This window comes from Pantherophis guttatus, chromosome 2 (genome assembly GCF_059756535.1).
Source record: "Pantherophis guttatus breed Tessera chromosome 2, ASM5975653v1, whole genome shotgun sequence".
Classification (NCBI taxonomy): Eukaryota; Metazoa; Chordata; class Lepidosauria; order Squamata; family Colubridae; genus Pantherophis; species Pantherophis guttatus.
In genome coordinates this window covers 189,062,580-189,087,032 of record NC_142064.1, presented here as the reverse complement: position 1 = coordinate 189,087,032, position 24,453 = coordinate 189,062,580, and the positions used below count along the sequence as shown (strand labels likewise).

General features: G+C 40.5%; 1 protein-coding gene and 1 long non-coding RNA gene across 6 annotated transcripts in view; one reads left to right on the top strand and one right to left on the bottom strand.

Annotated features, from left to right (window-relative positions):
* Window positions 1–21,323, bottom strand: SPRY4 (sprouty RTK signaling antagonist 4). 2 transcript variants are annotated; one of them, XM_034404822.3, is made up of 3 exons: window positions 20,998–21,323; window positions 18,565–18,660; window positions 1–5,178 (listed from the first exon to the last, which is right to left on the bottom strand). In XM_034404822.3, exon 3 carries the CDS (start codon window positions 5,148–5,150, stop codon window positions 4,260–4,262), a length of 891 nt encoding a protein of 296 aa, XP_034260713.1. In that variant the 5' UTR covers window positions 5,151–5,178; window positions 18,565–18,660; window positions 20,998–21,323; the 3' UTR covers window positions 1–4,259. The 2 variants fall into 2 exon arrangements, with proteins under 2 accessions (XP_034260713.1, XP_087743553.1); XM_087887427.1 differs by lacking the exon at window positions 20,998–21,323 and adding an exon at window positions 19,725–20,099.
* Window positions 20,332–24,453, top strand: part of LOC117656711 (uncharacterized) — a 46,815-nt gene continuing 42,693 nt past the window's right edge. For 3 of the 4 annotated variants that reach the window (XR_004588996.3, XR_015732564.1, XR_015732563.1), the window contains exon 1: window positions 20,344–20,485. This is a non-coding gene — a long non-coding RNA (uncharacterized LOC117656711). Of the gene's footprint in view, window positions 20,486–24,453 lie in introns of all 4 variants that reach the window. The other variant, XR_015732562.1, reaches the window with a different exon arrangement.

The following is a 24,453-nucleotide window of genomic DNA, read 5'->3' as shown; positions in this document are numbered from 1 at the left end:
CATATTTAACAATATATATTTAATATATAATTTCTAGATCAGTACATTCAGTTTAATGTGTTTTTCTTCACAAACAGAAGAACTCTTACAATAGTAAATTTCTAAAATAAATACTATTAAAATAGAGCTTCGAAATAAATATTCTATACAAAGGAAAACTTCTGTGGTAATTTTTTTTTCAGTCGAGGAAAGAAGTAATGAAGAGGGAAAACCTGGACTGCTCTCTGTAAAGATTAATAAAAATAACCTAACCATGCACAGAGCTCAGGACAGCAACTTGAAAAAGCAGCTATTTTACTTTGCTAAAGCAACAAGAGACAGGAATAGCAAGTGCTGTGCCACTGTGTTGCCCACTTTCCGTCTCCTTGCTTTGTATAGAATTATGCTGCCGGGCATGTCTTGGAAGAAATAATGTTTGCTCAGAACAAGGGATGGAACTATGTCCCTTACTTGGTATGCATTTTTCTTGTTTGTCCTGTTGAAAGATGAAGGTGCTACTATCCATGTGAGGGGAGCTTTCAGGAATCACCCAGGGAAGGTAGGGGAGGAAGAGGAAGATCAAGGAGAAGAAACCTTTAGCATTTTCCACCACTGGCCATTCAGAAAGCTGTCAGGAAGGCCTACGGGTTCCTTGCTTTTCCCATGGGTTTATCTATGTAGATCACGGGCGTCAAACTCAATCACGTCACATGACATCACGTGACGTCACATGATGGTTTTGCCTTTGCGGAGCCGGGGTGGGCGTAGTCTGCACATGATGCATCCGGGCTGTGGGCTGCCAGTTTGACACCCCTGATGTAGATTGCACTTTGATGTTCCTGAACAATTTCCTTGTGAATCAGGATCCAGCCTGACCAGCTGGGAAAGTGTAAGGAAGTTTCCCTGGATTAGCCAGTCAGATCTTAATTTCACATAGATGTGTGGTGGTTCTGTCTTTATAACCCTTTGAGAGGGTGAGGTGGTCAGAAGGGTGAGTGGGAGAGAGGAGACAAGGATCAGCTGTAGAACGGAAAGGGCAAAAGGCTTGAAGGTGGCTAGGGAAGAACTTTTCAGGCAAAGCATTCAAGAAGGCCATGTCAAAGGAATAGCATAAGCCGTTCAGGGTCTTCTTGGGCTGGACTAACCCAGAAAGTTTTCAATGCTCGGCAAAAATGTTGTCAGTGGTGTTGCTAGGTCTCGAGGAAAGAGCTGTAGAAACATGCGGACCGACTGCTACACAAGAGGGATAGTCAGGAGGAGGGGGAAGCTGTGGAGGCTGGCAGCTAAATTCTGCTTGCATTTTCAGAGTCTTTCCTTGCCATGGTCTTTTTCACACATAATCCATCTCCAGTACATTGATACCGATAGATTAAAAACAAGCTTCAAAAACCCACGCAGTAATTTAAGTGGTTTTCAACTATGTACAGTAACAATAAAAGCCCCAAGTTTTCTTTCTTAAAAAGTCTAAGAAATAATAAGACAAATGTAAAAGGTCAAAATGTTGACCCACCGGTTTGGATATTCTGCTTCTTTGTCTGACTTAAGAGTGCTAGAATTCTACTTTTTAAAAATATATATATTGCTTGATCAGTACTGCTGCACACTAATAGGAACAAAAGAGACAATCAGACAGCATTTTCAATTTAGCGACCTCCAGATGTTTTACACATTAGTTCCCCTGCTGTCAGGAGGATATGGAGTTGACGTTTTAATCAATCTAGAGGACACTACTTTGAGGAATGCTGTAACAAAGCATTTATGGTTGGATAATGCTACTTCATTACCATGAATATTGACAGGGATGAATACATTCAACAATATGTTGACTAAGGTTCTTTTTCCCCTCTCACTCTGCTTTCACCCCCATGCCCCTGTGATTCTCTCAAGTATTTGTAAGAATATCCATAACACACACTGAGCAGAATCCAGCAGGAACTTGTAATCTCCACTGAAATGAGTGGAAGAAGAAAACTCTTGCAGATTTCTCCCACCATTCATTTCAATGAACAAAGGTTTCCACCCCCAGTATCTCCTTGGTAAGGCTAATCTCAGACTTTAAGGACTCATAAAACAAATTCTCTTTCCTATAAAATAGAAGAACAGAAACATTTAAAAATATTAAAAATAATTTCCAGCCAAACCTACCATTCTAAATAAATCCTCCATTGTGAAGAAAGTGAGGATATTACTCTACCTGCTTATCCCTAAAATAATAATAAAATTGGCCTCCTTTCTCTCTACATAGTTGATTAATTTTGGATCAGAAATCCTATTTGGTTGAAAAGGTGCCATGGATTTTTCTTTTCTAATTAAAGAGAGACATACTCTTCACTTTTACAGATCAGCTTTTTTTTACATGCCTCTCTTTCCCATTTGTTGTGTAGTGTCAGTGACTTCCTGTTTAGCATCTTGTAATAAGGTTAATCCACTAGCCTTGAGCAGGGATCCTTCCCACTTAAAAAAAACATCTTAACAGCCTTTGTTGCTGTCCAAGTACAGAGATTAACCTTTCCAACCTTCAACCCTTCAAATATATTCCACTCCTGTTTTCTCTATCCTTCCCAGTCAGCACTGGAGCCGCAGAACTTGTAATCCAACCTACCCAGGGGGCACCAGTTCAGGAAGTTTGATATTGATAGATGATATCTAGAAAGACAAAAACTGTAGGCACTTTGTCAGAAATATGCCCCTCAAGCTTATTTTCCCTCCCCAACACTTAAAAAAAAAAGTTAGCAACCCTCCTGTAAGAACAGCAGCATGTTGCTTTATAGAAAGAGAATTAAGCAGCAACTATCTAATTTGAGAATTAAAATATTGAGTGTATGCTGTTTTGTCAAAAACAATTCCATTTCAAAGAGAGTTTGAGATTGTGCTGATCTATTTCTAACTGTCCCAAGATACTCAGATACATTGTGCTTGGTTTGGGTTAATCCTTCAGATGCAGAGTAGAGGCTAATTCTTAAGCTTCAGCTCAAGCATCTCTATCATCTGATTTAATTTATAATTTATTTCAGGAGAATTGAGCTGCTTATATTTATCCTGAAAGTACCGAGATTAGTTCCCTTGAAACTTAAGCTCAGTTTTCCTTCTTTTCTTTTTTCTTTTGCGTAGCAGGATCTTATTTGTGCAATAAAAATGTGCAATAATGATCAAGCAACATAATACGCTATTTCAAATGTATGCTCAGAATTTTGTGCGTCTGAAATGCAAAAATCGGCTTAAAAGTCCTAGAAACTATGACCAAGTTGGATCATAGCTTTCAAACTTGTTCCAGCATTGAAACGTCAAAAGCCTTATGTTACCATTTGCTCCTACTTGACCTGAATGGATAAAGTTCAGTCTGGTGGCCGCTGGTATGAATTCTTTGTGGAACTTGCAAAAAGGAATGAATTCCCCCTCCCCACCATTTCTGTTACAAGAGATCAAGAAACACTTAATAAGGAAGTAATCCATCAGTTAGAATATATTCTTTGTAGTGATCATTCTAGAAAGAACAGAGAGAGAGAGAGAGACAGAGAGACAGAGATGATTTTGGAAGAGAATTGGGATATTTTCTCGTTATTCAGACTTTCAAGACTGTGCCTTAATGGCAGTAAAATCAACAGGAGTTAAAGGTAGCACTAATCCAGGTGTTAAGCTCACCCAGGGCATTTAAACCTCTATAGGGAGGGCGCAGAATGCCCTATCCCTGAATCTATCCATCTGATCAGTCTTGAACTCTTTATTCAAGTTTGAATACTCTGTTGAAGCTTAATACCTGAGAAGAGCTACTGATTTCTACATATTCAGAAAGATTATTTTTAAAAGGAGTACTCTTACAACGTACAGACACAACAATGACAACAACAAAACGAGGCGGTAAGGAACATTCTTGTTAAAGCCTTGAGGGAAACTTAGCCCTTACTGCCCATAACCTATAAATATGTTAATTGGATGGTGGCCCTGAACTGAAGTCCTGCTTCCATCTGCTGATGTACATGCCAAGCCTACTTCTGGATTATTCTTGCAATCTCTAGATTGATCAAACTGCCAGGACTAAGGACTAGGAGAGGAGATGTCTTCACATTGCTCTATGTAGTCTGTTTTGGCCCTTGGACAGCAAAATATCCATATCCATATCCATATCCATTTGTCTCCCTCCTTCCCTCCTTCCTTTCCTTCCTTCCTTCCTTCCTTCCCTCCCTACAAAAGGCTGACATATGTTATACTTTGACACAGGTGACAAAACACCCTTTCTGTTTTCTTTTCCCATCCTGCACTTCCCAACATCTCTCCAGCAATCAAAAAGATTTCTCCAGTCTGCTGTCAGCTTTCCCGTCCGGGGACGCTTTACAAATCACGCTGTTTGTGTTTTTGCACCGGCATCCAGGCCGACTCACTCGGTCATAGCACCGCTGCGATAGCTTCACACAGCCGGTGGCTGGCAGGTAGCACAGCAAGCAGGGGAAAACCAGGGAGAGGGCGCTCATGAAGGACCAGCGGGCACAGCAGTTCGAGTGGGAGCAAGAGCAGGGATGGTCTGCGCAGGAGCCCTCGTCATCCTCGTTGGTGCAGTGGTAGAATATGCCCTTCACCAAGCACATGCAGGTTGAGTAATTGACCAGGTTCTGGGCTGAGCACAGACATTCCTGATTGCACACCCAACATGAGGGCAAAGTCATAGGCAGGGCACATTCCTTACACTTGCATTTTCCACAGGCTTCACACAGCAAAAAGTGCTTGTCCAGCTTCAGAGAGGGGAGTCCTTTCAGATCCAAGGGCTTGCAGTGAACTGCCTTGGGCTGAAGCCGAACTGCTCTTGGGGAGGACTGGTCAGCCACGGGAGCTGGGACCATGTGGTCCAAAAGCCTTTGATCTGAAGACGTGCTGCTGCTGCTGCTGATGGAGCTGGGTCGCCCACTGAAGGAGATCCACGGATGGGTGACATCTTGTTCACACCGTGGTGGAAGGGTGGGCTCGTGGTGGCTCCGGGGAGGCTTCTGAGCCACCAGTTGAGCCAGTGTGGGATTGTCAATGTAGTCGTTCTCCATATGTGTGGTCTTCATCTGGTCGATAGGCAGGATAGTCAAGGGATGTTGCAGTCTGCCATAAGGGATCCGGCTTTCTAGAAGAGGCTGTACCATGGTAGAACTGGGCACCACAGTCATGTTGTGAGGCATTCGAGGCTCCATTTTATTTTTCAGGCTGCTTTTAGGTGTCCTGAAAAAAAAGGAGAATAAAGAAAAAGAGGCTGAGATATTATCCATTGCTGTCAGAGTTCCAACAAAGAGCTGAGCTGTTCCTCTGCCAGGGTTGTCCCAGGGTCAATCTTGGCAGTTTACAGGTTAACTCTTTGGAGTGTTGTCAGTCCCATAGAGGAGAAGCGACAGTATTGGTAGTACAGTGGTTTAATGCACCCTGTTATTAACACAGCTGCCTGCAATTTCTGCAGGTTCGAATCTTACCAGGCTCAAGGTTGACTCAGCCTTCCATCCTTTCTAAGGTAGGTGAAATGAGGACCCAGTTTGTGGGGGCAATAAGCTGACTTTGTATAAAATATACAAAAGGATGAAGGCTATTGCTGAGCACATTGTAAGCCACCCTGAGTCTCTGGAGAAGGGCGGCATATAAATCAAATTAAAAAAAAAAAAAGTAAGGTTGTGCAACTGGAGTTGGGATGGCTCTACACTATGGTGGCATTCCAAAAAACTTGGAACTGCAATCTCACCTCCATGGGATTTTTTTTTTTTTAATATTGGGGGAAAGGGGAAAAAAAAACATATCTATTGCTGTTAAGAAGAAAAAAGATAGATTAACTAGTATGGCGTAAGAGAGCCAGTCTAGTGCAGTCTAGTGGGAACCCCTCTTAGGGACTCTGAACCACTCACTCACTCTCTCACAATATCTCACAGGACTGTTTTTGTAGTTTAAAAAAAAATGGGACAATGGAGTACTAACAATAAGTAGCTAGGGCAAATGACTTCTGAGGGTAGCACTAGGAGCTGTCCACCTAGAAATCCACCTTCTGGTGAAGACTTCAAGCCAATGTGGCTTCAGTGTGCACGGGTTCCTATCTTTTTTGAGCCATGGGGACAATTTCTTCATGACCTCTGCAGGAATTCTTTTTCTCATTTTTAAAAAAAATATTTCTGGATAGCCAAAATTGTGGGAGCCAGTATCTAAATTTAATAATCAATAAATGTATTGCACAAGTTGCTTCTCTAGGGAAACTTTGTAACACACATATATGCACACATACTGAAATTAAAAGGGATCTTCTGGAATTAACCTGATTTCTATGAGTCTCTTCAAATATGACCTAGCAGAAGAGGGAATTTAAATGGAAAGTTACATGTTCTTTAGGGATTAGTTGAAATAAAAGAGGTGTACAATCCCAGACATTGCCAATAGTTTTCTGCGGAGTGCAATAAAATGAGTAGAATAGGACTAGTTTGTCCTATGAACCTGGAGCGCAGAACTGGAATCAAGAGTCTTAAATAATGGAACTGTACTATTGAGTTAATGACACTGATTCTTGCCACATAAATTCTGGGCCTGCTGCCCACAGTGCCATCTGTCAGCCTCAGTTTTCTAGTCTCTAAATAAGCAGACTAGTTATGATGACTCATTTGTTGAATCCGTACCCAGTTTCTGAAGGTCCAAAAGTAAAAGATGATAAATTAAGAGGAAATGTTAAAATGCATACATAAATATCGCCTAAAATCCAGCCAAAAACAAGCACTGCCAGCTTATTCAGAAATATCTGTGAACGGAAGAAGGGAGTAGTAATGTCATCGCTCATCACTCTTAACTCATTCACAGGTTTTTTTTAAAAAAAGGTTGGCCATGAATGTATGCTAGTCAACTGGATGCCCTCCAGGTATGTTAAGATTATGACTCTCAGAATTTCCAGATAGTGATCGTGTAAGATTGGATCGTGTAATCACTGCACATCTTGAGGGCTCCATTTTGAGAAAGGTCCCCTGCATAAATCAAGGTACAGATGCTCTGATTCTAGAAGACTTGGAAAACACAGAGAAGGAGACTCTCAATTTTTACATCAACAGTATCCAATAAGTGTTCTTGAGCCTCGGTTTTATATTTTCAAATGTCAATTCATTCTAAATGACTGATTTCATAGAATTAAAGAACTGGAATCATCTCAGATGTCTTCTACTCCAGGGGTCTCCAACCTTAGCAACTTAAAGACTTGTGGACTTCAACTCCCAGAGTCTTAAGTCTTAAAGTTGCCAAGGTTGGAGACCTCTGTTCTACTCCATTCTCCTGCTCAGGACAGGATCTGCTAAAGCATTTTGGATAGATGGCTATCCAGTTTCATTTTGAAATCTTCTGGTGAAGGGAAACATGCCACTTCATGAGGCTATTTATTCCACTGGTTAAGAACCCTTATTGTCAGGCAGTTCTTCTTAATATCTAACCTGAATCTATTTCCCTGAGATTTTAACTCATGGGTTTCTAATTCCTGCCCTCTGAGGAAACAGAGAATAAGTCCACTCCCTCTTCCATATGATAACCCTTAAAATCTCCTAATAGTAGAATCTGATAGTGAAATATTGATAGCCCCCCCTCAACCAACTCTAGTTCAGGGATCCCAATTTTAGACTATGATGCCGAGTATTAGACATTAGATTCCAAACAAGGCAAGATTCCAGCTGAGAAAAGTGAAATAATTATTCCACCTGATCTGGATTCCATGCTCCTCTTTACATATCTGAAAATAACAATGCCAGGGTACTAAAATCCTCCAGTAAAACCTTTCTCTGCATCCTACTATCGGGAGATATTCATGCTAAAACATACAGGAGTACCATCACCAGATGGGGGTTCTGGTTTTGGAAGGAGCTCAGTGGACAGGTCCATTTGGCATCAATGTTGATTCTGACATTAAGCCAACTCTAAGTCTGTCCTGAAATCTTTGGATTTCATGGCCTTCACATGCCATCGCTCTCCATTTTGATGAAGACTGAGTGGATTATAGATAATGACTGTTTTGATTTTTTTAAGACGTTTGTGCCAAGCTCAGATTTTACTGCTCTAGGGTGGGCTGGAAATAATTCACTCACTCACTCACTCAATCAATCAATAAGCCAGAAGAATACCCATTTTCTAAATCAGCTTTTATACTAGAATGCCTCATGTATATTTTGGAATTAGAATGGTACCGATATCTAGACCAGCAGGACAATGGTTCCTTCCCCTCCCACCCTTTACTTCAACTTTTTATCAGCCAATCATTGCATAGTACATAGTGACTATGTTTGCATGTAACTTCAGACCTTCAGTTATTTCCAAAATTTAAGAGTGCAAAGTTTCTCAGCCTTGGTCATGTGAAACATGGCTGGCTGGGGAATTCTGGCAGCTGAAGTCCATGTATCTTCAAGTGGCAAGGTTGAGAAACACTGTCTTAGTGTGTTCCTCAAGAATTCCCTGAATCCTCAGGACACAGGTCAGGAATATATCATGATTATGTTGCAGGTAGGTCTAGATTTACAACCATTCATTTAATTTCAATTACAATGGCAGTCCTTGCACTGTCCCTGTGATGACATGGGGTCATGTGATTAAAATTTGGACTCTGGGACACCAACATGTATTGACACTTGTTGGAGCCTCTGGGAGTCACATGAACACCATTTGTATCAGGTTCCAAAATAGCAATACCAATAACATTGCTATTATATATACTGCTTCATGGTGCTTTACAGCCCTCTCTAAGCAGTTTTCAGAGTCAGCATATTGCCCCCAACAATCTGGGTCCTCATTTTACCGACCTTGGAAGGCTGAACCAACCTCGAGCCTGGTGAGATTTGAACTGCCAAATTGCAGGTAGCAGAAGTAGCCTGCAGTACTGCATTCCAACCACTGCACCACCATGGCTCTTACCAAGAAATACAGTGAGTGTCTTCTAAGTCGTTTCCTTTATTGTTTCATTTAATGTGTTTGTTTGTTTTATTTGTATCCTGCCTTTATTATTTTTACAAATAACTCAACCTGGTGAACAAATGCAACATACCTTCCTCCTCCTATTTTCTCCACAATAACAACTGTGAGGTAGGTTGGGCTGAGAGTATGTGACTGGCCCAAAGCCACCCAATCATGGTGAAGGCTGGACTTTCTCACCTACAGACAGAAATCTAGCCAAACTAAAGCAGGTACTTGCTTCATTAAAGATGAACTTTGAGAACTCCTAGGGAGGAGATATCTTGGCCCTCTACCTCTCAACTGAACTATCTTAACTTTGCTATTTCTTGCTCCTCTGGAATGCAGCCCATCCCTCCTGGGAATCCAGACTACATTCCCACCTCATTTTGTGACTGCCCCATTTCTTCTGACAAGCTTCCAACAAGCGGAGTCAATGTGACTTCCAACAAGCAAAATTAATGGGTGAAACCGGATTTGCTTAACAGCCCTCTGATTTGCCAAGGCAGTTTGCTTAACAGTCGTGGCAAAAAAGTTCATAAATGCATGACTCACTTAATGGCCACATTGTTTAGCAGTGGACATTCCAGTCCTAATTGTGGTCATAAAGTCAAGAATTACTTGCATAACCTAGTAATGAACCCATAGTGTGAAGTTCAATCATACCAAGCTTTGGGCTCACTTTCACTCTTTACTCCAGCATGGCCAAGACCAGATTGGAAAGTCACTTTTTAGAATAAACCACAGATTAACAATATACATAAACTAAACTCTCAGTAACATTAACTATGTATTTTTAAACCCTCTGCTTATGAAATTGGCTTAACACCCCCATCTCTGAGCATCCAGAGTTTATAGTATGGAAAGTACATTCAGATGTGATTAATCTACAATGGAAAATTCCAAATTCTCTGCTATGCTTGCATCAGAGGAAATGCAATGTGCAGCCCTAACATGTGCTGCAACATGTTCTCGCAATGCTAAACCAGGATAGGAGAAACTGTGGTTATAGTCCAAGTTTCATCAGCCCCACCCAAATGGCCCAGCTAATGGTGAAGGTAGAAGATGGGAGCTGATGCCCAAGAATTTCTGGAAGGCCACAGGTTGCTGAATTGGGGGAGGGGGCCATAATTTACTTTTTAACTGCAAACATAGGCAAAACATTTTCTCTTCCCAGTAAAAATAAGCCAAATATAAATTCCTTAAAAGCATATTCCTTAGGCATTAACATCCTTAGGCATTAACATGACTGTTTTGCAAAAAAGGAGCATAATGACTGAGCTGCAAATCAGAGCAGAGGACACAAAATCCTTTAAAATATTCAGACTATTTTTTCATCCAAACACCAAACACCACATAATATTTGGTTTAAATGCTGTTTACTAGCCAATCCCTTTATTGCTAGTCTCTAATTTCATTGGAAGAGTGCAATTTATACTGGAGCCCATCCAGAGATTCAACTGTAGGGGAGGACATGAAACCACAGGAAGCAACTAAACTTAAATCAAAGAACGGAAATGGCTTGGTTCAAATTTAGAGAGTACACATTGTTTTCTGGTGGAGTTGCCACTTCCTTGCAGTGACCTTTAGATTCTTTATTAATTATGTTTAAAAAAAAAAAGAGAGAGGCAAGCAACCCCAAGCATTCCTAGCTGAGACTGAAGAGAAGCTGTTGAAATCTGTGAGCCGAAAAAGAGAACTGGAGGGAAACACCAGTTCAGGGACAGAATGAGTAAACATGAGAAGTCATGGGGGAGAGAGAGAAAGAGCAAGAACTCCATTCAACATCCAATGAGACTTAAAAATCCCTCATTTGGGCTACATCTTGATTTTCATCCCATTAAATCCAAACTTCAGTTTCAATGCATGCTGTGGATCAGGCTTCTTCGCCCTTGCTTTGTGTAAACCAGGCACACTTATCAGCAATTCAAATGCCATTTCCAGCCTTTGGCCTTGCCTCTTAGCCGGAATTCTAGCTGGACTACCTTTTTTTTTTTTGTTCTTAAAAACCAGAATGGTTGAAACCCTTGTTTGGCCCTTCAGTAACACTCCCCCAGTTTAGAAAAAGAAACATGTATTTTTGACGAGCTGCACAAGTGGGTGGGTTTGTGATGTTGTAAACTCCAGCCAATCGGAGCACAGGATAGCCGATTTCTGCTGCAAACTGGCAGAACTGGTTTCTCCTCTGCTGGAACTCCAGAGAGGGAGTCCTATCCCAAGACACAGAATGTGGCAGAATCTGCTTTTTCAGTGACACTGACAGGAAAGAAGTTCTGCATTTAGGTTGAGTTGAACCTGAAAATCTTCAGCTCACTCTATACTCACTGAGGGGTGGAGGCAGAGGAGGCAGAGAGTAAATCAATGTTCGCTGACTGCAAAGACAATAACAACATTTGTGTTGAAATTGTTTGGCACTGTTTGACTCACTTTCTAGAGCTCGGGGCACTTCCAGTATGAGCTAGGAAGGAGCCAAAGGTAGGGAATTAAACTGGTCTTGCAGATATTATGTATTCATTTTCAGGATTACTTGGCTGGATAATGAGAACCTGATAACAACAAGCCTTGTGCAATGGGAGGAATAAGACAAGAAGTTATTTCAAGTCAAGAGTGAAGAAATTGCTAGTGGCATTGCCATTTATGACAATGTCAGATTTTAAACAATAGTTTGACTTTTTCTGTCATTCAAAATAAATCCCTAAAGTATTTGGAATTGACTGATCACTTAAAGTTATGGATTTCAAAAGCCTGTTTTCACCAGGAATGCTGCTAAGCTCTTAAAGCAACCAAAAGCTTGTTAGGAGCAAAATGAGTTTAAAGATTAAATTTGCATTTTCTTTTTGCTGCAAATTCCAATCTCAAAAATATATTTAAGGTAATTATATTGTTATGAGCATTTATTTCAGTTCTGTGTAGGCCTTCGACTTGAACGACTCTAGACAGCTTACAACCTGTTAACACAAAACCATCTATGGAGGCAATAGAATTTTTTAAAGTCTTGCATTCATAACTCATCGCCAAATGCCCAAAGGAAGAAGATGATTTTGACCTGCTTCCTAAAGGATACAAGAAGGCGGGCTTAGAGTAGACTAATTGCTTGCTTGGGTCAACAAAGGAGACTTTTAAGATTGAAAGCTTAAAAATGTGTATTGTATTTGTGGACAGCTGGTTTCCATCCTTGATTATTGATGACAGAAATGTTGATTGAGGTTGATTAAAAAAAAAACCTGAAATTAAGGTGGATAGTTATTTGCTCTTTATTCCAGCATGGACAGAATCAATAAATCAAGCTTTGAAAGAAAAGATTGAGTGTGCAACTGTAACATGCATCTTATATTTTACCATGATAGGGTTTGAAATGCATACTACGGTACATTAACAATATTAGTAATAATTACTTAATTGCTAAACTTATCACCAGCATGAACTGGACGCTAAAAATCATAGCTACGTAAGAAGGTGATTAAACGCTACGACTGTATTTTCTCTTGTCATACACTTATTTTAGAACAGAAGTGGGAGAAAGTGAAGTTGAATATCATATTAGTTTTTAAAGGTATGATCATCTGGGAGGAGCTATGTATCATGCTGTCTCTGAACCTCTGAAATAGATCTGAAGCAGCACATGCAACATGATGCATTCCATCATTTTTGGGACAAGGCAGGCTTTTCTACTTATATAGTGGCTTTCAGCAAAGATGTCTCAAAACTGTCCTTGCACCTCAGTTACAGGGATTATGGTACACATTATTTGGTACCTTTGAATTCCATCCTTGCCTTCAAACAACTAAGTCAGAGGTGGGCTTGTTCGGGCCTGCTTAGCCTCAGAGATGAAGCCATATCAGGGACCTTCAGGTCATTCAGAAAAGTGTAAGGTGGTCACAATAATCAGCATTGGAAGGAGAGGGAGGCGTCAAGAACACAAGGAACAGGTGAGAGACAAGTTATGCATGATAAGTTGTGCTTTAAAGAATAAAACTTTATTATATAGGAGATGGAGTAAATCACCCATATGAAATATGAATATAATCTTGTTGCAATTTGCACGTTTCAGCTCTGGTAAAGTTGGGCTCAGGTAGGAATAATATTGTGAAATATATTACTTCTAATTTAATATTAGTTTGCTGAAGTCAGAGGAAGCTGATGTTCAAATGAATAAATCAGATCCTCCTAGAACTGTTCTGATGTTGTTCTGACCATTCTCAAGATACATTCACTTCAAAACAACTCTTCTGAGTTTAAAATGGATGTTTTGTACTTTCAAGGGCAAAACACATTTGGAATGGTAGGAATAAAGGCTTCGAATTCAGAACAGAATAAACTTCAAACATTTCAAATGCAAAGTCATTTGTACAACTTAATTAACAGCATTAGCAGAATCTGAATATTCGGAAAACTTGTAAGATTCCAATGAAGATATGGAGCTCTTGTTCACAGAAGAGAAAAATAAGATATAGAATTGAATCAAGAATTATCAATATTTTGAGACGTACAATAAATAACAGAATTCAAGAAATGTACTTTTAAAAATTTATTGGCCACCCAACTCCACTGGACTAGAGGTGGTTAACTTCAGAATGTCTCTTAGTAACTTAGATTTTTTTTAAAAAAAATAGAAAACAATAAAAAGAAAATTATGCATCTGGACAAATCACATTTTATATGCCAGAATTGACCCATTGATTAGATTGAGTCAATCTAATCAATTCAGAGCCTTTGGGAACTAGATTCTCTCTCTCTCTCTCTCTCTCTCGCTCTCTCTCTCTCTCTCTCCCACCCTCCCTCCCTCCCCCCTCTCCAACTCCCTCCCCCCTCTCTCTGTGTTGTGTGGAAGCTTATTTCTGAACTGCATCCAATGGACAATAAGAAAAGAAAAGCAAAATACTTAAAATAAGTTCAGTAGATCATATAATACAATGGTATAGGGATTGACCAGGACTGATGTGGATATATTGTAAAAAGGCAGAGTTCCTTACTAAAGTCATTTTTATTATGACTGATGGGGATTAAGAGCAGGCAACAACTCTTTACCTTACTTGTACAACAACTGACCCCAATCAAAAAAAGGAATTTTAAAAATTAAAATAAAAAGAATTCTTCAATACTTTTGAAGAACTTTCAAAGTATGTTGAAGGTAGGTAGAATCTTAAAACAGAAGTTGATGCTTCTGTGACAAAAAGCAACATGACTAAGATGCCCCCAACATTAAATAGAGATTATTTACAGCTGAAACCACACAATAGCACCACACCTCACAAGATCTCATGAAATGTTAGTATAGGTATTCATAGAAAGTTGGGTAAACTTGTGAGATTGCGGTTGGAACTAACAAACTTGTGATCCCACAATCATGCTTTCAGCTTTAAAAGTTCACCACCCAGGATTTTTCAACAATAACTAGTGTGACAAAGCAACTCTCATGTAACCATGGATGTTTGATAGATAATGTTTGGATCCCGTAATTTAATCGTCCCCTGAGCCTTATCAGTAGAGTACCTGCACTGTGCGGCAAAGAAGAAAAGCATTTGGATATTAAATTAGATGCTAAGAGATTTGACATATAATTCAATAGCATATCTTATATGCCCACACTCCCCAAATATAATCTTTCACATTACTATTTGATCCAAAATGCTACTAATTGCTAATTAATTAGCACTCAAGGTCAAGCCCAGAGAAAACATGAGAAATGAGGCTTGCAAAGGTAGGAGGGATTTCAGATTGCCGACATAAGAATCTACTTTCAGGATGCATTCTGAACAGAATTCTCTTATTATTATTATTAGGAACAATATAAGCAACATAAACAACATGGCCTATGAAACTTAAATCGGTACAACAGCACTAGAGACGATTCTATATAAAACAACTGAACAAAGTGGTTGGAACACACACAGAGATAAATTATGGATTGGAAATGGAGCCGTTTTATTTTTTGAGCAAAGTCAAATCATGAAAAAGGAATATTTCATTGCAGGCAATCTTCCAGGAAATTAAGATAATTGTTTGTTTTTTTTTTACTTTTCTCTCTTGTCCCTCCAACTGAACATGTTCACAACATTCATTTGGATAGCTTTTTCTATGCAACTCATATGTAGCAACAGAAGCAAGGTTACCATTCTATATGAGCCTTACCCATTGACCTCCCATGTTGAGTCTGGAGAGCAGGACAGGAAATGGTAGTTGTGAGCAATCACTTGGATCACTAAGCACTGGAGGGACTTGAGGTCTCATTTCACCCTTTATGAAATTCAAATCTTCCCAGTAGTTGGGGAGCTGACTCTACCCATTTTGGGAGACACAGTCCTTATTATACTATACAAAGTCTGCTGTGGCCCTTGAATCAATGGAAATTGTGTCCTCCCTTTATAGACTCTAAATTAGGATTTAGATAACAATCCTGTGTTGTCAATTCCCGTCAGGCACTGTCATCAAAGCCAAGAGCTCAGGATCACGGCAAGCAAGGCTCAAACGGTCTATTCCTTCCTATGCTAAAAGATATTGCATGTTAAAGCAACAATGTCTGCTATTTCAGATATGAATCTGAAAATACTGAAATTCAAAAATAACAAAATAATTCAGAAAGAGACGCCTTGAAAAGAAGTCATATTAACAAAATCCTGAATAGAATATTTACTAAGCATAGTTCTAGTGGTTGACTTAGGCCATAGGAGACTCGGATTCAGAGTTCTTACCTGAATCCCAAGAAAGGCAGGCTTGAACTAAGAGAATAAAGCTATAAATATTTGGACTACTAGACCAATCCCTCTCAAAGGTGGAAGAAAGTGCCTCAGTTAATAATTAGCCTTATATTTTAATTGCACATTTTATGAAGGTGCAATCTGGCCACCATCCTACAAAATGGAAGATAGCTATGGAGTATAACTTCCTTCAAAATAATCATGGTGAATATATTAAGGTCGTGTTTCTAAGGATGCTTATTTGGAAATATGTTGTACCAAGTACATTGGGATTCATCTCCAAGTAGAACATTAGTTGTAGCCCAACTTCATAGCAGAAGAAATGAGGTGTATGACTTAAAAGGATTTTCAGTTCATTTAGAGTGAAGGTTAGATATAATCTTAAAACATAAATCAATTTCATTGTCCCATGTATTTGATTCATAATCATAGGTAATCCAGTAATCACAGGGCCTCTCATCAGTTGGGCAGTTACTATCTGCCATAGTATCTGCCCAACTGATCAGATCTGGCTGGGTCTTTGGAACATTGACGTTGTTCTTCTCCACGGCTTTGGTGAGGGTGGGAGAAGCCTCCTCAGATTGCGTGAGTTAGTTTTTTCCCTGCCCACCACTCTGAAGTTCATGTCTGGTTGTTGTTGCCTTTGTCATTTTTTTATTCTTTATTTTTGTTTTTTATTGTATTTTTTAAAACTGTTTTTATTTGTGAGCTGCCCAAAGTCACTAGGAGTTGGGCAGCATGCTAAATAAACAAACAAACAAACAAACCCACATGCTAAATAAATAAATAAATAACCCCACCTACCGTATTTCCCCGAAAATAAGACCCCGTTTTATATTCTTTTGAACCCTGAAATAAGCACTTGGCCTTATTGCCATGCGCTCAAAAGCCTGATTGGGCTTATTATCAGGGGATGTCTTATTTTGGGGGAAATGGTAGAATTTCTACAAATATGCCATTTCTTATTTTATAAATTTACTATGTGTATATTCAATGTAAAGATAAAGAGCAACAGCTTTCTAGAGATTTCCAAGTCCTGTGGCTTTCAGTTGCTGAGTTAAACATACCCCTAGGTGTGCCTGGGCAATTGTAGAACACATCAAAGTATTTAGATCCATCTCTCGTGCAGAGTTATCAGTGGAAAAGCAGTACCAATAGGACACAATTTGGAGTCTTGTCTTCACTCCATTGAAGAATGTAAATTGCTACAAATCTGGCTCAAATACAAGCCGATGTTTTTCTCTTTGTTTCCCTCCCCTCGTTTTTGGGTCTTGGTTTTTAATCATCTTGAGGAAGAAAACAAATGTCTACCCTTGAAAAGCTGGAAGATTATTATTATTTTATAAATCTTACAAAAGGTAGAGTTTTAATACAGATTTCGATTTTTCTCACAAACCAAACAAAACCTTCTTTTAAGGGAAACTTTACTCTCCCCCCCCCCACCCCCACTCCCCGAAAGAGCTGTTCAAGAAAGAGCAGAAGCCTACTGAATTGAGTAAACATGCAATGGCTGTGGAACTTTCAACTGCTCTTGTTGAATGTTCCAGAGAATCCTGGCATGAATTGAGAGAGAATAAGAAAGTATTCATTCCACTCGGACAAAAGACTTCTAGAAGCAGGCAAGGCAACAGTGAAAGAATCTGAGGAGAAACTCTTACTTTGGGGTCAACCATTTGGGGGGTTAGAAATTGGGCAGATTATCTGTCATATGTAGACAATGATCCAGAGGATTGAGCAAATTTTCAATTTGCATGGAGAAATATGAAACTAGAAACAGTAGGTACAGCAATTTCATGTACACAAAACCACAAGACAAGTACCATCCCTAGTAAGACGTAATGCTGGGCTTCCCATACATTCCTGAGCAGTAAACCTTCTGAAGGAAATTCATTGGAATTTCAATAAAATGTCTGATCAAATACCCAGGCCTTGTCTATAGTTGCTCTATATTCTGGGTGCTCATTTGCACAACTGTAAACAGTCAGTCTGGTAAGGGTGAATGTAAATATCTCAATTATGAAGATCGCCCTGCTGTATTAGAATGAAAGATTTCAAAAAAGATTTCAAAAAAAAAAGGGGGGGGATCTGTGGCCATTCTGATCTTGACTCTAAGCCAATTCCAGCCAGCAAGACCAATAGTGAGGGATGATGAAATTTCTGATGAACTGTAGGTTTTCTGATTCCTAATCTAGAAATATTTTCAGCTACAAAATGCTTGAAAAAGCAACTACTACTTGAAAACTGTATCTTCAGGGAAGATACAGAGGACAGAACACAATGGAACATTCAAAAGAATTTCCCAGTATGCAAATCAAGGAAAAAGTCTCCCTTGCATTGACCAAACTGACAGGAGAACAGGAATGCCAGTTAATGAGGATTAAATTACTTGTAATCCCCATGGAACATGTAGTGTTTAACACTGAATAGCATCAGAAGACTTCAAACTACACTAAAGGGAACACTTGACATAAATCAGGAGCATCCAGTTTCACACACGCTATCTCTTTCTAGGTTTAACTGATATCTCATGTACTTCAGAAAATTTGCTTCCAATTCCTTCCTCAACTAATTTCAAGCTCTACTTAATCAAGGGAGTGACTTTGATGCAATGGAATTAGTCTACCTGGAATAAATCTTTGGTATAAAAGAAGCCACATTCAGATATAAGAAAATGAATAAAATGGAATGAAATGGCAAATTGATTAAATTTCTAAAATCGGGATGGTAAAACTGCAATATTTTAGGAGAATTATAATCAAATGTTTCAAGTGCTTCAAATTTTTCACTTTAAACACCAAACTTTCTTTTTTTACAGGAAAACCATCCAGCACCCTGTGAATTTATCTGTGTTCTACACATCAACAGTATTGCTTGATTTCTAAGCAATAAATAAATAAATTAGGTTTTTTTTTAGACATTGATTATAATTCTTGAGCTGCCACTACCCAGACCAAAGAAACACACTTACCAGGCACACTGAATTCAGTGAATCTTACTTCTGAGTGAACATGCTTAGGATCAGGCTTCAGGTCTTTTAAGACTGCGACAACCACCACAACTCCATCTGTCAAAAGGGAAAAGCAACTTTGCTCTCAAAAGGTCTAACGAACATTATACTCAATAGGTGCCCTACATGGGAACATGAAGGTAAATGGAAAGTAATCTTCCCATAACCTGGACCTTTGTAGATGTGTTGGACTGTAATTCCCAATGGACTGTGGTGGCTGGGAACGGCGAGACTTGTAGTCCAACCTGCCTGGAAAGCACCAGGTAGGGAAAGTTGCTGCTAAGGGAAAGCTTCTTGCTGCAGCCATTTTACAAAACCCAGTCACACAAAACCATGGCTTTGCACAGGCAGAGTTAGAAGTGGCGCAGCAGAAACCTTTTCATTTTATGTAGTATATAAACCTTTTCAATTTTTTGCAGGTGAAAAGATCATTTGCAGAAGGGGAAGGCAGCTGTTAAAAAGAGGTGCTTGAATACAGGAATCCCATACAGACTCCTTGAACAACCGATAGGTTGTAGGAAGCAGCATTTATCAAATGGAGACGTTATCAACAGCATTCCAATATCCTGAAAATGTTTTAATGCTTCCTTAATTCCTCTACTGTTCACCTTTATATAATGGGAACTTGGAGGGTCAGTAGAAGGAAAGCAGTGGAAGAGATCCTGGTCATTCAACGATCCAATTTACAAGACTTCTTTTAAAAACAATTCCAGATCAAGAAAACTAGGTTACACGTTGAACATACTACAGTAATTAGTAATATTAGAGGGAGAGAGGAAAGATAGAAAAGAACAATACGGGAATGAGAGCAAGCGTGTTTGTGTGTGTGAGGGAGAGCTTTAACATCAGGACTGAAATATTCTGTCCTGTTTCCTTGTGAATTTGATGACGTTATTATTATTATTATTATTATTATTAATTAATTAATTATTAATTATTATTATTATTATTTTTGTTAAAAGAGGGGTGTCAAGCAGAGCAGAAACTCAATATTTAGACCGCCAGGCGTTTTTAAATAAAATAATCAAACGTGTTGGAAGATAGGAAAGAGCCTGGGCAGCCCACCCTTCTTTCCACCCTTACTAAATTCGATAAAAGGAGAGAAAAAAAATGACACTGACATTTCAGGGGCTGCACTGCAAGAAAGCGGTAGACTGCAACGCCACCCTCTCGAGGCTGCCCTTCCGACCGGGGTGGGGACCTTCGGAAGTGGCCACAGTTTAGGCCCCTTTCTCACACACACACCCATCCCGGTCAGATATCGAGACCCTTCCTTGGCGGCCTCCTCGCCTGGCTCAGCCTCTGGGTTCTTTTCGGCGCCTTCCATTTTCTGCCCTGGACCTGCAACCAGGCCGCACTGGGAGGGGGAGGGGGGTTCTAGCTCTCCTATCTTGTGCGACGTTGGCGAGGCCCAGCCGGTTCGAGCCTCGGCCTAGATCTCCACGACGCAATAGGTGGAGAAGGCCCCGACGAGATCAGCGCTTCCCACCACCACCCGCCCCCCCCCGCTATTTTTCTCTAGCTCGTCTGCTGCGCACAGGTACAAAAAAAAAAAAAAAAAGCCCTTGGCACACCCAGCTGGCGCCGTTTCCTTCTAGCGCAGCGCGATCCTCCCAGCTAATCTCGTAGTTCAAAGCCACAAGCCGCTGAGGGAGTTTGGGGAGGGGGGGGGGAGAGAAGGAAAAAGGGGGACCAGGCGAAGCGAAGCATATACGGGGTGGGTTTTGGGGGTGGGGGTAAGAACGAGACCGCATCGCAGGATGGTTACCCGAAATAAAAGGCAAGCGAAAAAGAGCAAAGGTCACGGCAGCGAGCAAGCAGTTTGGCTGGGGGACTGCCCCGATCCCAGCCGAGGCGTCGGAACCGCATGAAGCTTAACGAGGTAGGAAGGAGAGAGAGAGACAGAGACAGAGATGCCAAAGGCAAGGCGGGTGGGGGGGGAGGAAGCTCGACGTTCCCCCGTGCAGCCGGGCTGCAAGCCGGAAAGTCCAGTCCCTTTGGCTGTATGGGCTGATCCCGAGCGACAAGCGGGGCAGACGCAGCTATAGGATGCGGCCGACAGACCGATCCTTAATCCCAGCGAACGCCCAGGTGCCTGCGACTAACACAGTGCCTTAATAAGGCGGGTATGTAGGGAGAAGGGACGAGTCTCTATCGCAGGAGCATCGGACTTAATTACAGTCCGTGCCGAAGAGACAATTCGTGGGGGGAAAAAAGAATAAAGCTTGGTCTTGGTGGGGGTTTTTTTTTCTTCTTCTCAAGATACATCAAGAAGTTTCAGGGCACACGCCTTTCCCGCAGAAGATCAGACGAGGAAGTAGAACGATCCCCCCTTCTTTCATCCCCTTTCCTCCCGCTCCCTCAATCCCGCGATGATTTTTTTTTCCTACTTACTTTCAACAATCCAGTCCAGATCATATCTCAACAGGCGAGTTAATCCTAAATCCGAGAAAAATCCCGGCTGTACTTGCACGTGGGTGGTGAAGGATGAGGTTAAAATCGACACGAAACACACCCGGGGCTCAGAGAGCAACCTGAACAAGTGGTGCGCTGTCAGGAGCGGCGGCAGCCGTCGCTTCGCTGTTGCAACAACCGCTGCCTGGGAAAATGGCTATTTTATGAATGGGAGGGAAAGGGCCTCTACTACGCATGCTTGTCCTCCCAATTCTATGAATGGGTGGGCACTGGAGTTCCAAGGCGCATGCTCTGCTCTCATTTTATGAATGGGGGGCCGGAAGGAACTCATTGAGAGTTAAGGATGACTATAGACTGGTGTTTTTCCTCTTTTTTTTTTTTTATGAATGAAACGCGGTAGCTGCAGGCAGTTGCGCATGCACCACAGTACACACCCCCAGCCTCGGGCTGATGGTAAAGCGAAGTACAGTAGAGGCAGGGAGTGGATGTGCGGTTAAGAGTGAAATAAAGGAAATAGGTCGTAGTGGAAAAATATCCTTTGTCTTTGCGATCGAGGGCGGCCGCTGGGATTTCTCATGAGTAATTAAGGAAGGCGGGCGGAGAGGGCGTAAGAGAAAGTGCGGTTGAACGTTGTTTCGGATCCTTTTGCGAGTATTTCTCCTGGCTGGTGCTGGGCTTTCATTTCCCGAGGTCTGTAGTGAGCCTCTGGACGTCCCGCGGGATCGCGATACAACGCCGATGCCTGCTCTCCTTCTCTGAAGGGCGGCCACGGCATTTCTGGTTTAATTAAGTTGAAGTCCAGGTGTTTCGGAGACCTTTTAAAAAATGAAGACGACACTGGGAGGGTGGGAGAACATGCCCCCCTCTCCCAATCCTTTCACAATTCTGGAAATTGTGTAGGGCTTTACTCCGATCTTATTCGTTTCCCACGTCAACGGTTCAGAAGAAATCTGGAATTCCCTGTATTGGATATTGCATTGTTGTTCATTTAAAGGACACGGTCTGCATTCCTGTCAGCCTTGAGGACAGCAGGAAGGAAGGGATGTGTTTGAGAAAAGGCCTCTGAATCGATGGAAAACGGCCGAGCTGGAAATCAATACTCATTCCTTAATCCTCCACCCCATCAGCTTCCTCTCTTCTTTTCCCCCAGGACAGGGTCGTATTTATAGGGCGTGTCAAATTTTTCAACTTGCAGTTTCCAAACATTAGGTGTGCTCAATGTCTTGGGGGAATTGTAAAAGTATTTTGGTTACATTGATATAATGTAGATGTGCTTGGTAAGTAAGTATATAAATATCATAACTTTTTAACATTTTGTTTGTTTCATTTGTTATATCATAGCTGCATTCAATGCATCTGAGAACCCTGAGTAAAAAAACAACAACCCCAGGGTAAAGAATAAAAAATTAGCCTGACTAGGTGGCTCAGTGGCTTAGACACTGAGCTTGTCGATCAGAAAGGGAGGTCGGCAGTTCGGCGATTCGAATCCCTAGTACAGGTCTCCTGAATGAGCAGAGGGTTGGACTAGTTGACCTCCAAGGTGTTACTGTTATTGTAAGTTTAACGTGGAGCATTTGATTTTCCAGAATATCTTCCCAAGCAAGAGCAGAACCTGGATCATCCAGAAAAGCTGGGCAAAACCATGTGAGCTGACATCTTCAAATTCAGTGACCTCCAGTTGTGTAGGACTATAATGATCTCCACCCCCAAGCCGAGGGGGGTGGGTAATGGAAGCTGTTAGTCCATCACATTTGGTCTCATCCACCATCACTGAACTTTAGAAGCAGTAAAATAAACCTGAAATGGGGAGAAGGGCAGAATAGGGCAGAAATGCAGATGAGTCTTAAGCAAAACAGTTTATCCAAGTAATGCAATCCAAATCTATGGCAACACCTTTATGGGTGTTCTGGTAAAATGAAATGTAGCTGTTACTTTCACTCAGTGGAAAGGCTCAAAGAATATTTTCAGACCACCTACAGTCTGATATTTCTCCATTTTGTGTGAATCATGGGAAATAGAAAGAAATGGAAGATCTCTTTATTTCAGTAAATGTTCCCAGCTAAAGGGGCTCTTTGTGCTGTCAATCAAAAGACAGGGCATTGCTACTCTTGTCTCTGTATAACCATATTTGGTAATAGCGATGTTTGGTAAATGTTAATAGGTATTTGGTATTAAAAATAAAATATGAAAAAAAAAAAACAGTAGGAGGGAAGAATGGAAGATAAAATTATTACATTGCCTCTACAGTTCTATAAAGGAAGCAGGGTAATCGTCAGTAAAAGCCTTGAATATATTTTTCTAGCTAAACACTTGCGTTGTAAATTAGATATAAGTTATATGATCCTTTTTTAACTGAATTCATTGCAATTCTAGTCAGTATATTTTCTATGTGGAACTCTTTCTTGCCCCAATGGGCAAGAAATTTATAGTGCCTTTGATCCTTGTAAAGAGCACTGGGATTTACGGCAGCATAGCCTTCTATGTAGGAATGGAACCTCCCGTTCAAGTCAAATTTTCATCTTAGTATTGACTCAGAAATACACCTCTCTAAAGTGCCAAGAAAATTTCCAGGAAATTGGAATATAATTAAATTTACATTCAGACATGATTCAAGAAACAGTGAATGAGAATTTCTGAAGACTTAACTTGTTGATGTGTTCAATAATCTCATAACGTTCGACTGTTCCTGTAACCTTGTTAAATATTAATTGCAAGTGCCTCTCGTTCACTTTAATAGAGGAAGTAAACACGAAGGGAGATTCAGAAACATTTTTCCCCCCATGAAGACTTCGTATTATTCTGGATTGTAGAATAAATTGAAAATGGCCCCTTGAATATTTAAAATGACGTAGAAATACAAATTACTATTTAATATATAAAAGATATTGAATAGAATCAGATGGATCCTGGTAGCACTTTTTCAAATTAACACATTTTATTAAAAGGTATAACACATTAGAGTTTACCTCATGGAATAGTAACCATTTTGTTAACTGATAGCTAATGCCTGTATGTTTGTATAAGTTAAGGAATGCAAAAGGGAATTGCTTCCTTCTCAGCTTACGGAGACCTTTTTCACGTGAAAGTTCAGGAAAGAAAAAAACAAAACAAAACCTGAGTATACACTTTGTAATTTTTTTAAAATTCACATCAACTTCATCTCTACTCCAAAACATTATTTTCAAAGACTTACTGATAACATTAGAATTGCTTGAATTTCTAGAACAGAAAACTAAATCACACAATAAATATCTCCTGAGAAGCTTAAGAACAGCTATGCAAAAAAAAAAAAAAAAGGAGGTATCGTTTTCTTGCAGAGCTGGCTATATCCATGGGCAATGTGAGTGCCTCTTAGGGAGTGGGTGCTAAAGAACAGAATACTGTACAGAGCTGGAAGGGAACTTGAAGGTCTTCTAGTCCAACTACCGCTCAAGC